This window comes from Anser cygnoides, chromosome 3 (assembly GCF_040182565.1).
Source record: "Anser cygnoides isolate HZ-2024a breed goose chromosome 3, Taihu_goose_T2T_genome, whole genome shotgun sequence".
Lineage (NCBI taxonomy): Eukaryota > Metazoa > Chordata > Aves > Anseriformes > Anatidae > Anser > Anser cygnoides.
Window position 1 is genome coordinate 97,873,029 of NC_089875.1, and position 16,582 is coordinate 97,889,610.

Consider the following 16,582-nt stretch of genomic DNA (forward strand, 5'->3'; position numbering starts at 1 on the left):
CCTCGCTACAAGAAGGACATGGAGGTGCTCGAGAGAGTCCAGAGAAGGGCGACCAAGCTGGTGAGGGGTCTGGAGAACAAGTCTTACGAGGAGCGGCTGAGGGAGCTGGGGTTGTTCAGCCTGGAGAAGAGGAGGCTCAGGGGAGACCTCATCGCTCTCTATAGGTACCTTAAAGGAGGCTGTAGAGAGGTGGGGGTTGGTCTGTTCTCCCACGTGCCTGGTGACAGGACGAGGGGGAATGGGCTAAAGTTGCGCCAGGGGAGGTTTAGGTTGGATGTTAGGAAGAACTTCTTTACCGAAAGGGTTGTTAGGCATTGGAATGGGCTGCCCAGGGAGGTGGTTGAGTCACCATCCCTGGAGGTCTGTAAGAGACGTTTAGATGTTGAATTTAGTGATAGTAACTAAAATATCCAGCTATTTTGCTGACTTCGAGTGGGCTTGAACTTTACAGGGGCAGAAGTAGATGTGAGAGTGAGAACTGCATGAAAAATATGGGTACAAGTGCCAATACTTGATTTTGTGGGTAAAGAGCGGAGTGTAAGGATTCGTAGGTGACAGAAGCGGTACCAGGCATGAAGTGATCAGGGCCCGTAGGGGTGTAAGTTGAAATGAGGGTTCTCCTATTCCGCGAAATAGTTAATCGGGGAACCTCCTCGTGCCGTGAGGGTGTTTGGGGGCGGGTCCCGCCGCAAAACAATGGCAGACTGCCCCATGCAGTGCCTCACTTGGATGTGTCTGCAGTCTTGGAAGCTTGACTACCCTACGTTCTCCTACAAATGGACCTTGAGCTTGTTTGGAGGTTCTAGCAGGGGAGCGCAGCTACCGTATACCCTTGACCGATGAACGGTACGCCTCTATCGGGGAAGGTCGTCCTCTTCGACCGAGCGCGCAGCTTCGGGAGGGACGCACATGGAGCGGTGAGGGAGGAAGGGGACACCCGCCTAGCCAGCCAGATCAGCCGAATCAACCCTGGCGATCAATGGGGTGACAGATGTCGCAGCCAGATCGCCCTCACATCCAGGGCTGCATGGGGCCCGTCCCCTATATAAGGCTCCATTTACTATTTTCCTTCAAGTTATGGTGAGTAAATATGAGGGTCAAAAGATCGATTTTATAAACAGAAGAATCATCTCCTCGTCTTACTTCTGCCCCAAACACGTCTTCTCCAAGACGTCTACAAGCACGTTAACGTTTTTCCAGGATCCGTGTTCCTCCCACAGGCCTTTGCGGTTTATGCAAATTACCGCCGTCCTATTGGCGGCTGTCCCGCTCGGCACCGCCTGGCGGGCGGGCTGGGGGCGGCCCGGCTCGGCTCAGGCAGGCGGTGGCCGACATTTTGCGTGCTGGCGTTGCGGTGAGCGGGAGGTGAGGGGCAGAAACAGGTTGCTGCTGCGCTGCGGTTCCCTCAATTCCGACTTTTGGGTGGTCCTCTGTGGAGACAGGAGTTGGGCTCGGTGCTCCTTGTGGGTGCCTTCCGGCTCGGGATGTTCTGCGGCTCTGCGTTCCCTTCGGCTGGACGTGCGCGTCCTGCCTCACCTGAGCGGTGCAGCCCGAGGAGCCCCTACGCTGTGTGCCGCTGGGGGGTGGCACTGCCGCTCGGGGGGCTTCCGAGGGAGCTGGGGTTGCTTAGTCTGGGGAAGGGGAGGCTCAGGGGAGACCTTACTGCTCTCTGCCACTACCTGAAAGGAAGCTGTGGGGAGCTGGGGGTCGGCCTCTTCTCACAGATAACCAGTGACAGGACCAGAGGGAATGGCCTCAAGTTGTGCCAGAGGAGGTTCAGGCTGGAAATGAGCAGACATTTCTTCTCAGAAAGAGCAGTCAGGCATTGGGACGGGTTGCCCAGGGAGGTGGTGGAGTCACCGTCCCTGGGGCTGTTCAAGAAAGGTTGGACGTGGTGCTTAGGTTTAGTGGGTGACATTGATGGCAAGGTGATGGTTGGACCAGGTGATCTTGGAGGTCCTCTCCAACCTTAATGATTCTGTGATTGTGCGAGGTTGGCCTGCTTCAGGCATGTCTCGGAAGGGCATGCTGAACAAAAGGCTCTCTTATTTTTTTTAAATACCTCAGCATTTAACAATCACCTTGGCCGCCTTCTTTTCCCCTCTTTAGTGAGTTTAACTGTCTTGCAAGCCATTTCTATTCTTGAAAAAGCATCCTTTTGCCTTCCTGCCCCATTTTATTGCAGTCTGCCTGCACCTCGTGTTGCTCGTTGTCTTCATCAGCCTTTTCCCGTGCCGCTCAGGTAGGCGTTGGACTCATCTCGCTGCTGCTTGGTGTGACATGGTGCCACGGGCACTGCGCAGCCCCATGCCAAGCAGAGGCCCCTCGGCAGGCATGAAGGGCCGAACAACCTTGCTCCTTTGAATTCCTGTCAGCAGCCTTTTAGTTCGTGTCTTTTTTTTTTTTTTTTTCCCCTCGCTATCTTGCCTGGTGCTGCTTCTGTGCTCAAGATCTGGTAGAGGTTGCTTTCCTCCCCCCCCGCCCCCCCTCTGCTTCTGGAGTGCTTGCAAGATTAAGAACTGGCAGTCAGTGCTCGCATGCCAACAGGCTGCTTTCCAGGACTGCTTCAACTGCTGCTTAAAGTGACAAGGCATCTCCCTGCAGAGGGAAAAGAGCCCTCAGCTTCAGCGAGGAGTTACTATTTCAGATCTATGCATATGCAGTGCTAGTATGACAAAATTCAGTGCTCCCTTGGCTTATGGCTGTGCAGTGGAATCCAGTTCCTTCTGGAACCAAAATGCATCTATCCTAGAAGTAACAAGTAATAGCCTCCTTTATGGAAGTACTAAAGTTCTGCTTGCAAAGCGTGGTGTATCTGATAAACTGAAAGCTCTGTAAAGTTATGCTTATCAATAAGGTTTATTAATAGAAAGAAATGAGACCAGTAGAAGAATAAATAGTACAGCAGTCTGAATCTAAGTATTTCAGTCTGGGTTATTACAGAAGAAGCTGGTCTTTATCTATTTATCTGTTTAACTTTGTTACTGCTTGTGTAGAATCACATACCCTGGATCACCACAGCTAGAAAGGCAACTGAGAGGTTTTGAGAACATGTTTCCATGCCTCATATGTAGAATGAATGTTTAGATACTTATGGTGTCCTTCAATATAAGGACTTAAAAAAACACGTCTGCTCCCTTTTCTCCTCTCTTGTTGAAACATGGCTTTTAGTGGCAATGGATTGAGTAGCTCTAGTGCTAAAACTTTCATTTTGTAAAAGTTTTTAATGATTTCCTCAGTGGTGACTTTATTTTTTCCTTCCCATTATCTCCTGATTAACAACTTGATGCTTACTTTTTCTGAATTTGGGGGGGAACGAAGACAGCTACAAAATAACTGTGACTTGACTGTGCTGCAATAAAACCAAATCAGTTTAGACTGGAAGCTTTATTTAAATGATTTAAATTAACTTAAATTATTGTCCTGTGAGTGACCTGTGAACCGTTATTCCAATAGCCATCAGTATTTTGAATCATTATCGATGTATTTCTTATAAATATTTTAGGTAACTGGAAGTCTGAAGTCATGGCTGGAAAGCCCAAACTTTACTACTTTGATGGAAGAGGCAAAATGGAGTCCATTCGCTGGTTGTTAGCTGCAGCCGGGGTTGAGGTTTGTTTCACCATTTTAACTTTAAGCTGCGTATTTTAAGCTCGTCAGGACACTGGTCGTTAACCAAACAAGAAAAACTGTCCCAGGATGCAATAGTAAATAAGTATTGGTTATTCAGCATGATTAAATGCTATTACTTTAGGTGCACAAAAGTATGGCTTCAAGTTACGTGTCTTGTGAGACACTGTAAGCCAGGCTCTTGCTTAATGCAAGATCGCTTAATTAAGCCTTCTGTGACTTACCCAGTGCTATTGAGCTGAACAATACATGTGTTCCTGGCATAACAAGTATGATCTGTGCCAAGTAAAACAGCAACGAATTTGCATTCTCCCGTCTGTCTGTTTTCAGCTGGATGCTCGTACAGGGTTTTTTATTTTTTCATTCAACTGGCTGCGTCCTTCAAAATGAGCTGCAGCATGAAACGTGTTTTGTCCTGCTTGCTTCATGTGGATAGACTTAACAGCTTATCTTAGCCTACGTGATCACACTTACTCTAGTTGTGTATTTGTATGCCTAACTTTCTGGGTTTTCCCTGCTATAGCAAATCTTAATTATTAACACACGTCACATGCGTTCATAGAGATGCTGACTGAGGAAGAACCCTTGGGAGTTCATGTCGAGGCTTCTAGTGCTTGGTAAGCTCGATCATTTTCTAGTCTCAATGGATTACATTGACTGTAATGGCACCTTAGACATGTATGGCACACGTACATGTAAATGTCTAACTTCGGTGCCTTAATCTTGAACTGAATTCCTCTGTAAGTACCAGCCATCCTCAACCATACTGAATATAAGTAAATCAGTCTGATCACGGGCAGTGCTGTGTCTTTTGGGTTTCTCATCTAGTGAATAATTCATCTTCAGGTGTCCTAAATATGCTTCTGCACTAATTTTCCTGCTTGGCATAATACTTTAACGTTATTTTGTGAAAGCTTTTGTTTTCACTTTCTAATAATTTGTTCCTGTGTAGCTCCCAAATCAAAATAACACACAGCAGAGCTTTTTTCCACATGTCAGGAAGCATTTTAAGGACAGCCTAGTCTATATTGTTGACTGTCTCACATTAAATTGCCTGTTCAATACAAAATAAACCATCCTCACTCCAGGTCTTAATGCTGATTTTTCTGCTAGGGTTGCCTTTAGCAGCATTTGTCAGATATGATAGACCAAGAGGTTTTGCCAGTGTTTCTGCCCCTTGCATTTTCTCCCTTAAAGTTATGTCTGGAATGTAGGGACCAAGATTTGTATTCTCTTCCTTGATAAGCACTATCCAGGTTTGAAGTTTGTCTATTCTAGAAATGTGAGAAGATGTTTGTTTCGTGTTCTTCCTTATTTGCTTTTTTTGTTTGCTTATTTTTTCAGTTTGAAGAGAAGTTTTTGGAAACACGAGAACAGTATGAGAAGCTCTTGCAAAGTGAGTGCATATAAAACCTCAAAAGAAGTGTGAGCAGGCCTTACGTAGTCTCAGAGAAGATGTTTAAAGACTGTGGGACCGACTTCCCACATGGCAGAGATTTTTTCAGAGACTGATTTTTAATTATTTTTCTTCCCCGTGTGTGGATATCTGTCCACACTGAGAACTGAATGTCTTTCCAGCTTGTGGAATTTCACAGTGATTTGCAAAAGGTTATCCTAAAACTTCATTGAGGGTCCTGATCTAGCGAAAGATACTGGTAATGAGGGCGAAATTTTGGAATTTAAAATTTGCTTCAGCTGTCTCTTAAGTAGTGAAATACAAATATATTTTTACGTATACAGAATTAGGCACTTCTTACTCAGTTAATGTGTTTAGTGTGAAGATTGTCTCGATTGTATTTCAATTTCAGCATAAAAGCTGTTGAACCCAGTCCTGACTGCAACTTCTGTGCACGTTGTTTTTTAAAGCAAGGTTGATAATCCCCAATGAGTCCATTCTTCACGTTAATTTATCTGTTCTTTACTGTTTGCACGATGCCAGTTTAATGTAACGGCTCCCTACAGCAAGCTCACCATAAAAGTAATGCCTTTATGAGGACAAGAGATCTGCTGCAGAGGTGCTAGATCCGACATTAACGCGTTGCTTTCCCCATCTTTAGGTGGATCCCTGCTGTTCCAGCAAGTGCCCCTGGTGGAGATCGATGGGATGAAGATGGTGCAGACCAGGGCCATCCTCAACTACATCGCAGCGAAGTACAACCTCTATGGGAAGGACCTGAAGGAGAGAGCCCTGTACTGTGACTATTCTTCTTGGACGTGTTACAGTAGCTTAGATATGTGTAGAATTAACGGGATAGTTGCGCACACAGACGATCACTGATGTGCTTCGGTGGTTTACAACATGCAGTAAGACTGACAAGCCGCAGTTCAGTGCAACCCAACTGATTTGTTCTGATTAGATTATGTTTACATAAAAAAAAATGCCTGATGTGTGAGTCCGTTGTGCTCTAGTAAAACATTAGTACAGCTTGCCACAGGTATTCGGGAACTGACTGGAGTGTAAATATTGAACTACTTTTGTAAACTGAAAACGTTTTGGAAAGCAGTGGTTATTTTTTAGCTTTTCTGTTTGCAAAATAAGACCTGGAAGTGATGTTACCTGCGTTTAGATGGTGTTCCTCAGCATTATAAAAAGTTTACTTTTTAGGTCTTGAGGAATTGGAGAAAAGGCAGCTAAAAGTCACTGAAAGATTTCTGGTTTCATGTGAAACTAAATCCAGGTCTTCATGCTGTGTCTGTGTGAAGGAAAAAGATGCCTCTGGGATATCTGTGGCCTTTAAATGCCCATTTCCTATTGTTTTCCAAATAAAGGAAAACTAAAGGTTAACTAGTAAGGAATCCAACTTCGGTGGGTAGAATACCACAGAAGTGTGAGTAGTTAGGTGAATCGGCTGAAGCTGGTTCAGGAAAGTAACAGGAAGAATAGTCTGGAGCATTAGTCGTAGTGTACCAGCTTCTTTGTGGTGTTAATGAGCCATCACCTATAGCTTTTATTCCTTGAGTACCTCTTCCTGCAGACAGAATCCTTTCCCATCAAGCTGTGTATTTAGTCTGGGGCCTATTCTTTCTGTTTATCAGAAGATAGAATTCAAAGGTATTTGTTGCTTTGTTCTTGAGGGCAGTGTTTTGAGGAGGGATTACTGCGATTAGCCCAGGCTGAAGTCATTTGGATAACTGGTCTTCTGTAGCGTAGAAATGCAGTTTTGGAAAACTAGAGAGGTGAAGCTGATACATGTTAAACCTTGCAGGAATATCTGAAAACATCTCATAGTATTTAATCCTTACAGAGACCTTTTTGAGAAGCTGTTGCCTGACAACAGCAACTGCAGTTGTTTGAGGTTTCTGCTGTGTAATAAGACTCTTATGATGTAGGGTGGTTAGAAGACTTTGATAAACAACTTTACCAGATGTTTTGTTCATATTCATGAGGACTTAATTTAAATTTGAGTCTTGTCTCCTGTACAAAACCTGGTGTTAGAGCTCTGGAAAAAAAATGGATAAAAGGGGCTATCTGAGAAGAAAAACTTCTTTACTAATAATTTAGCTAGGTGCTGGACCTGATAGACAACTTCAGCTTTTCAGCCGCATTATTACTTCCTTTGACACCACTTGGACTTTGGCTGAAACCCCGAAGGTGGGATGTATCTAGGCAATTAAGCTAGTTTGGAATTAATCATTAAGTGGTGTTGTGGGTTTCTTTGGTGATTCCCAAGTGGTTGTTTACACAATCTGATGTTTGAAGTTGAACTTCAGTCCTTGTACAATCGTGTTTAATCCTGGGCTCCTCCACGGGCTGCAGCGTGGAGATCTGCTCCCTGTGGGACCCCTGGGCTGCAGGGGGACAGCCTGCTCCACCAGGGGCCTCTCCACAGGCCGCAGGGGAACTGCTGCTCCATTCCTGGAGCACCTCCTGCCCTCCTTCTGCACTGACCTTGGGGGCTGCAGGGCTGCTTCTCACTCCTCATTCTGCAGTCACACAGTGGTTTTGTTTGTTTTTGCTTTGTTTTTTCCCCTTTCTTCAATCTGCTCTCCCAGAGGCCCACCCAGTGTCACTCCCTGGCCCATCTCTGGCCAGCAGCGGATCCCTTTTGGAGCCGGCTGGAGCTGGCTCTGATCTGCCATGGGGCAGCTGCTGGGCTCTGCTCACAGAGGCCATCTGCAGCCCCCTGCTACCAAGCCCTTGCCACATAAACCCAACATGTCTCTACTTTTTAACCAGAAAAATAATTTGTGTGATGGGGGAGTTCAACTTTTACGATCACAATGCAGATCTGTGGTTATGGAGGCGCCTTCTTATTTACGTTTGTTGTTTTTGTTGTTGTTTGTTTTAAGGATTGATATGTATGTTGGAGGAACTGAGGACCTTATGGGCTTTATTTTGATGTTCCCATTCTTATCAGCTGAGGATAAAGAGAAACAACGTGCCGTTATAGTTCAGAAGGCCACCAGCAGGTACTTCCCAGTATATGAAAAGGTATGTAGTAGGATCTCTAACAGCAGAAACACTGGGTATTTTATGAAAAGCAGAGGAAATAGGAAGGTTTCAGCCCAGTACTTTAAACTGGACATCATCCTGTCACCAGGCTGGACAGATGAGAGGGAGGTCAGAGCTGTGTAAGAGAACTGGGGGTGGGCTAAATGTAGAAAGTTCTGAATGAGATCTGGTCTGAGTAATGTCACTGCTGACACTGAAAGATCCAGGTACCCCTTTGATCCAATGAATGTGTAAACGATGGTTATACACAGTTGAAATAGCAGCTTCCTGCTTTTAGGAGAAATGAAACTATGTAATCTACATTGCAAAGGAGATGCAATTTTAAAATAGCTAATTGTCAACTTTGTTTAACATCTCAACTATGTCTTTATGTTATTTATTTATTTAACCACAGTAGTAAGCAGTTATTACCACAGTTTATAAACCACAGTTCTGGAGATGCCTCAGTGTTTTAAGTTTCCCCAGGCAGATGTAGGAGGCACAGAAGTCTTCTAATGTGAACATCCTGCTACATAAGCCATACTGGGATCTTGTTTTTTTTTCTGGCTGATCTCTATTTTCCCACTGAAGCTGTAACCAAATGCAGAAAAATTTGAGATTATTAGGCTGGAAAGGGGAGAAAACCAAGGAGGGATCTAACCCTGTAGTCTAGTACATGGGGTTACCTAGGGCTATAGGATGTAAGGAAGGGTGGGTAAGAGAAACACTGGGGTTCTAGATCACTGCTGTGAGGACTGCTCATGGATAAATGATTGGTGGTTGTAAGCACTGAGCTCACATCTCCCACACTGGCAGTATCCCTAGGGACTGGGGACAAAAAGAGGTGAATAGAAGAGGAGGCAATAAGTATTGCCAAAGGAGGTGTGCCTGAGTATTTTGTAAACATCAACCACAGCTACTTATCCACATCTGAACGCTTTCATTTATGGTGCTTCCAGGTTCTGAAAGACCATGGGCAGGACTTCCTTGTTGGCAACAGTTTTAGCTGGGCAGATGTTCATCTTCTGGAAGCCATTTTAATGGTAGAAGAGAAGAAGTCAGATGTTCTCTCGAGCTTTCCTCAGTTACAGGTAACTTACATTAACAATACTCTCATATAGATGGAAATATGATAAAAGATATTTCTGTTACGTGTGGACAATTACGTAAGACAGGAATGTTTGTCACTCCTATTGTAGTCTTGCTCTGCTTGCTTTAGGAAGAAACTTCTAATAGGATTCATCTACAGAATTTATTACTTTATAGAGTAATTCTCATACAGATGTGAAGCAACCCCCCATTCTTGTGTTTTTTTTTTTCGTATCCTCTCAACAGCTCTGTGATGCCTAAAACAGAAAATATTTCTAGACCACAAGCTGTGATTTGAATAAAGTACACATCTGAAACCACAGATAACTGTTTCCACTTCAACCTATATCAATACAAGATGGAGGGCTGTCTTATTACTATTCAAAATAATGAGTTTGGGGTGAGGGGGAGTAAACTTTATCCGTGGCTAAAACTGTATTTCTCGTACTGCCTTCTCATGCTGCTTTTTAAAGGATGTTAGTGACTTCCATTAGGAAGACTGAGATGAATACAGGCACATCTCTTACCAGTATTTCCTTTGTTGATGGAACAGTTCTGGATACATATCGTTAGTAGTTTCTCCAGTAGCAGCAGACACTATTTGCTTAATGCTTTCTGTAAATGCTGCCCTCTTCAGTTAAATCATCTGCTTACACAAATGAGCTTAACAGTTGTTTTTCTTGTGTTACTTTGTTTTTTTTTTTAAACTACTGTGTACTTACTGTTTACCTTTTAGGCATTTAAAAGAAGGATAAGCAGCATCCCCACAATCAAGAAGTTTCTAGAGCCTGGAAGCCAGAGAAAACCTGTTCCTGATGATAAATATGTGGAGACTGTGAGGAGAGTTCTCCGTATGTATTATGATATAAAAGCAAATTAGTGTGCCTGTCTAAAGCAACATCTATGCTTGTTTGAAGAAAACTGTGAGAGCATACAAATAAACTGCACAGCGAAGGTGAAGATACATTTGAATAGAGTTTCAGTGAACAATATCATGTGTTCTCTCATACGAAGTACAGTATGTAATTTTTTTTAATTATATTTCACTATTAACCTGTGGTTTTTCCTTCATTCTTCTTGAGATTTTTCTGGTAATTTTAAGCAATTGAAATGGCAGCAGGCTTGCTGCCTTCCTGGAAGCTCACTGGAAGAGGGGAAAGCAAAAGAGAAGGAAATATGAGTTGCTGACTGACAGCTCCAGCATGTTATACTGGCTCCGAGGACTTTCTGCTGAAATCCAGATCAGATTTTTGTGTGATTGGTTCTGATTCAGGTCTTCACTGTTTTTAACTTCACTTTAGTAAAATAAGAGTTTTTAAAGAATGTAGGAGGGAGGTGTTTCTCTTGCCAGTCCTATTGGACATCAGTGACTTGTCTGAAATACCAGCATTGTGCCTTCATAACTAAGTTACATTTTCATTACTGATTTAAGAAATAAAACGACTACCACCTGTCATACGTGTATAACTGGTGTATCTAGAGGGCCTGTTCTAATCAAATAAACTTGTTATTCTTATATGTTCTTGTTGTAGTGTTGTCTCATGAATGAAAGTTGGGGTTGGTAAACTTTAAGATATGTGCAGAATGGGGTTTGCAAACATTAACTTACTTATATGCGGAATGTATCCTCAAAGACTTGACTTGAAGGGGGTCCTCGGTAACCTGCGTAGCTCATGGAAAAAAACATTTCTCTTGCATTTTTAAACCAAGGAAGGGAGATGAGAAGGGGAAGTAGTAAACCATCACACAGACCTGGTGTTGATTCCTGTCCAAGCTTTAATAACTCCCATACTCAAAATGTTCTTTCTTTTCCTCTATTGTTTTCTTCAGTGAATGGTTTTGGCAGATGAGTTTACAAAGGAAAAGTAAATGTTTTTAATCAAATAAATGGCACCTGGGCTTTGAAAAGCTGCTCATTAAGCTGTTATCTTGGGGCTTCATGTCTGTTATTTACAGTTCCATATTAATGATACAGATTTTTTAAAAGATTTCTCAATCCCTAATGTCATTGTTTAATTCCTGGCTATATACTGAGAAACGGGGTGTTTCTTGACCTTGTAATGCAGTGAATACTCTTGAGTAATATTTGGTGAATGAATTGCCTGCTTGAGAGCTCATCAATCTCCCAGCTTCAGAGCGACTGAAGTTCTCAGCACTGTGAATGGTTTCATCTCGTTGTGGGAATACAGGGTTTGTACTGACTTATGCTGGTTTATCTGTCACCTGCTTTCCTGACGTCAATTGCAATTACATTCTCAGATTGGTTTAATAAGGAAATTTGGAAAGCTCTGTAGTTGTTGATCTACATTCCTTTGCTGAACTTTTTCTCCAGAATCTGAGGAAAGGTGCGGTATGATGCTGAATGAATTTTCCACACGTGAGGATGCAGAAGAAACAGGTGTCTGTCTGACGGAATTTGTCAGCTCTAAGCCTGGTAGGACGTAGCTGTGTCTGTCAGCAAACAGCATGGCACGGTAGCAATGAAGTTGAACAGGACAGTCGGTACTGCAAACTTGGCATCAGTGCTGTGTGGTTTTGGGGGTGGGTTACTTCAGCCTAGCTTGAGTGGTTGTGGTGACTGAATGCTGTTTAAACTGCACTCTGAAAGCACAATTTTCAGTTCAATTTCACCCAGCAAAGATCCATTTTGTGCATTGCAAGATCAAAATGTGGTGAGAGCCGAAGCACAGTCAAGAAATGCACTTTAAAAGCATTCTGTTCCAGACCTCTAATGTAGATACAACCTGTAGTGCTTCAGATCTGGCCCAACTGATGGATTATTTCCCAACGTTTTAGTAAATCTCAGTTTATTCTGTGAGGGAGGGTTGATGAGAACTTTTTTTTTTTTTTTATCTTCTTAATTTGGTTTGAGATGAAGACCTATGTGTGTTTATATATAAACCAGTGTGTACCCCTCCACTTACCACCTTTTTCACTTACACTGTCATCGCAGGCTTGCATGATGTGACACAGGCACTACTGGAGACTCCTGGCCTTCTGGAACAGCTGACACAGGACATCTGAGGTATTACTAGGTGCTCCTGTGCAGCAAGTCAAACCGAACCCAGTCAATAAACACTTCAGAGCAGCAGCAGAACAGCAGCCACTTGGCTATTAGTCGTATGTTTTAGGGTGAGCTGAATCATACGTTGCATGTTATTTTTTTTGCCGAGGGAATTAACAGTGCCGGGCAAGGGTCTGCTCTGAGCTCCTCGTCACTGGAAGGAATAGAAAATAATTCTAAGGATGGTGTGTTTCTTATTTGGATATTTCCACACAGGTTTGTCAGTTTAGTTTTTAGCCTCCACAGAGTGACAGGTCTATAGACTATTATTGGGATCTTCCAAATTTTGGGCAAACCAGAGAGATCAGTTAGATCTAAGTCTTTTGTAAACCTAATGAGAAGTAGAGGGGTCATAGAGGCCATCATTCTGCAGGAGTTCCCTAATAGCCAAAGAAGTGTAAAATGCCTCCTGACTGAGTATCCTCGAGTCCTTGTACAGGGCTCTAGCAGTGATTACTTAGGTCTTTAGCAGACTTTGATAATGCTCTAAAGACTCTTAAGGCAGAGTACTTCAGTTCTCTCACCAGCCTTCAAGACAGTAGTAAGCAAAGAAGATACACAGATGTTGTCATCTTTCCTATGTTTCCCAGTGCTGCTGGCCCAATACCTATTGGCACAATGCACAATGATCCTAGGAATAATTTCACTCTCAACTGTCCTAAAGCACTTAACTGTTTGACAGTTTTGATGTATTTTGCAAGGACTTAGGTTTGCTTTCAACCCTTGCTCTGGCAAGACCTATATATATACACAAAGCAGCTTGCAGCATCATTCTGATAGCCAGGCAGAAGTTGTGCTTAGTGGAAGTAAGTGCTGTGATCCTACACGACCTGTTTGGGTTTAAAACATTGGCCACCAGTGGAATTGCAAGTCCATTCCCACTGAAAGCAGTAGGAAAATTCTCACTGAAGGAAGGAGCAAAGGAAGAGGAGGAAAGGCCATGGGGGTTACTGGGACCTACTGGTTGCCTCGGCATGAACGCTTGTGTGCATTGGCCACTGCTTTGAGGTTCAGGAGGGGTAGGTTCATATTTTGGGGGTGATACATAGGATCTGAGCGTCAGCTGCATGTTCCTGCTTGGGCACAGCCTGCACAGAGGAGTCCTCAGAGGGCTGCTGGGACTTACACTCACCCTTGGCAATGAGTCGTAGGAAAGCTGAGGCAGGAACATGCTGTTTGGCTTTATTTCTCTCATTTCTGATGCACAGCCCCAGCAGGGACAACTGGCATGAATTAAGTCAATCCCCTGTAGAGATGCAGTTCAAAAAGCTTGTCTTTGTGGAAGATGCCAAAGACAGCTGGCAGGTTACTGCTGCTGCAAAGTGGGAAGCCAGAGAGTAGTGTTTAGTAGGTGCCACCACGCATCTTTTAAATAAGGAGTTGAGCAACCTATTTGTTTATTATTAAAATGGTAACCCAAGAATTGTAAAGTCCAAGGTGCCTGCATATTTATGGCAACATATAAAACATTTTTGTGTGGTTAGTAGCAGTTGAAACATGTTTACAGAATCTCTTAACCTTTACAAAGTGTTCATAAACACATCCTGAGTGTGACATGGGTTTTTTGAGGAAGTCATTTCCCTAAGGAGGGAAGAGGACAACAGCATAGGATACTGCTCAGCCACAATATCTCTCCCATGCCGATCAGTGTTTTATTGTTAACATCATACTTAAGATCCTGCTCTTAGTGAAGGCTCTTCTGTATCCTGTTTGCTCTGGGGGAAAATTTCTGCCCTAGGCGACTACTAGGTTGTAGCATGAGCTCCTTTCCAACAACACAAAAGGCATTGAATTAGCCTGATGTTACTTTTCCTCTGTCCCTAGATGGAGCCCTGCTCTTTCAGCAAGTGCCCATGGTGGAGACTGATGGGATGAAAATGATGGAGACATAGGATGAAGGTGGTGCAGCCCTGAATCATCCCCAGCAGCACAGCAGGAAAAGCACAACCTCTATGGGAAGGACCTGAAGGACAAAGCCTGGTACAGTAACTATAGACTTATAAGCACCATGTGCATGATTTTGAACGATGACTACTTTTATAGTCAGCGGAAAGAAATAGCTATCTCCAGATGGCACTTTATCCGAACTGTAAGGCATGGTTAACGTCTTCCAGCATATGACTGGAAGCATCTGCAAGCCCCCTAGGAGTACGGAGCAGAAATCAGACATATATACACACCTCCAGCAGCCCCTCCAGGTTTTGACCAAGTCATTGCAAAACTTTCTTCTTCTTTGTCTGTTTAAAAGTTCTCATGCTGCAACTTCTGTTGCAGTTCTCTCCCATTCTTTCAGCACGCTTCTCTGAGAAGAGTCTGTTCCTGCCCTCTCTGTAACTACACGTTAGATAGTTGAACACAGTTATATCCTCGGCACTTTGCAATTTGACATTTTATGTAAAATTTTATTCATGTCATTTTATGGAACTGAAAGAAAAATTAACAAAGTTTGCAGAAGATAAAACAGAAAAGTGACAAGAGGGAGGAAATGTGAGATTTGGTGACCTGAATCAGTACGTACACTGAAAATGAATAAACAATGCTGTAGCTTCCAATTCCTTTCTGTTGCTTGCCCTATTATACTTTCCATTTCAGAACAATTTCTACACTGCAGCAGAACCCTTCAAACTCACACGTGGAAAGGTCACCCAAGCGTAGATGGAATGGAAACATTACCCTCCTTCTGGCAAGAGGCAGAAGGAGCTTAACCTTATCCGTCAGCCTGATACTCCCAAGCTTAGCTCACGATCCCAGCTGTGCCAGCCTACTCAGATACACATTAGCTCATGCACAGATCATCCCTCCACACCCTTTGTCAAGGAAGTAACTACCTTATCAAACTCTGCTATTAGTCAGCAGATTTGCTGTAGGAGGTCTTTACTTTCGGGCTGACCTTTTGGTCAATCATTTCTGATAAAGTTTGCCTAAGACAGACTTGCATGGAGACAGCCTTGCAATGAAAGGCGCAGCTCTCACACGTTGCAGAGTATCCCGTTGTTCAAGTTCTCACATGCAAAGTATGCCTGCCCACACAACATAAAATGAAAAAAGGTGCAACGTGAGTGTATCTTAACCTTAATTAAACAAGCACATTGTTTATTTTTCTAGTGCCATGGTACCTTCTTGCTCATAGTAACAGGTGTTAATGTGAAGCCGTGCAGGCTTGAGGCTGGAGAAAGTACTTCTGTTGGATCCAGAAATTGTTTTTGCACTAGGAAAGGGACAGACTTCATGGGTTGCATGGTGTCCTGGTCCCTGAAGCAAGAGGCACACCTTTCCAAACTGGACTATTGAAGACAAATGTATAGGTTTAGGCCTCAAAGACTGATCTGTCTTTTCTGGTCATTCTTATGAGAAAGACTAGGAATATCTGCGTTCAGCTACAACACTAGGGCAGCTAGTGCTGATTTTATTGCTGAAGGTGTCCACAGGAAGCACCTTATAGACATGAAACATGTGGATGGAAATGTCTGGACAGTAGTTATTAAATCATTTATGTAAGCCTATGGTAAAGTTTAACCTACAGAAGGATTCATACATCTTTTTGTATAATGTTGCACAATTTTATTGGTTAAGGTTATGTACTTGGCTATCATGACCAAACTCTGTTTGGAGGTAAGTTAATAAAAAACAATCTCCTAATACACATTCCTGGTAATAAAAAACACTATCCTAATATAGATTCCCGTGTTTGCTATAAAACAGAATATTTCAGCTGGAAATGACCTTGAAAGATCACCTAGTCCAACTTTGTACCAGCCTTGGGAGATACATTGAAACATAGCCCCACTTTTATAACGTGAGTGCATTTACACTGTTTTACTTGCTACAGATTTATTACCTTGTATATAAAGATTATACACAGCATCACCCTGGTTCTCAAGTACCCCAAAGCCTTTTTTCAATATTCCTGACCAGGGATGCAGAAATAATCCTGAAACGTAGGTTTAGGTCATGAATATTTCCATCAACTCTGTATTTAATGACTCAATTTTTGCTCAGTTTTTAAATTCTTAGAAATTATTTTCCTCTTGAATCAAGCTAGTCACAATTTTATGTCTATCAGTACTGAGGAGTGGGTCACTTTCTTGAATTATAGTACTATCTGCATTAACAAGTGAGCTCTTTAATGGTCAGGCAGAAGGTGACAGACCACCTCCCCATAATCACGGAATGGGCATACAGAAGAGATGGATGTCCATTTTCCTGTTTTGAAACACAAGAGTAAGCCTTCCAGATGATAGTCTGAGCTAAAAGTCTTACTGGATGGAGAGCTTCCAACAATGACCTGTATTTAAACCTTAAGTACCTCCTTTTGGTATGTTTGCATGTTTGATAGCAAACAGCACAGTTCTTAATGTGTTGTCAGA

The 16,582-nt window shown here is 43.0% G+C and overlaps 1 protein-coding gene across 3 annotated transcripts; it reads left to right on the forward strand.

The window, feature by feature from the left end:
* Positions 1–1,062: 1,062 nt before the first annotated feature.
* On the forward strand, positions 1,063–10,667 carry LOC106030435 (glutathione S-transferase 3). 3 transcript variants are annotated; one of them, XM_048078096.2, is made up of 7 exons: positions 1,063–1,354; positions 3,506–3,612; positions 4,975–5,026; positions 5,688–5,820; positions 7,921–8,062; positions 9,022–9,153; positions 9,888–10,667. In XM_048078096.2, the coding sequence occupies exons 1-7, from the start codon at positions 1,078–1,080 to the stop codon at positions 10,029–10,031; spliced, it is 987 nt and encodes a 328-aa protein (XP_047934053.2). In that variant the 5' UTR covers positions 1,063–1,077; the 3' UTR covers positions 10,032–10,667. The 3 variants fall into 3 exon arrangements, with proteins under 3 accessions (XP_047934053.2, XP_047934054.1, XP_066850903.1); XM_048078097.2 differs by having other exon boundaries at positions 1,267–1,365; XM_066994802.1 differs by lacking the exon at positions 1,063–1,354 and adding an exon at positions 2,186–2,242.
* The last annotated feature ends 5,915 nt before the right edge of the window (positions 10,668–16,582 follow it).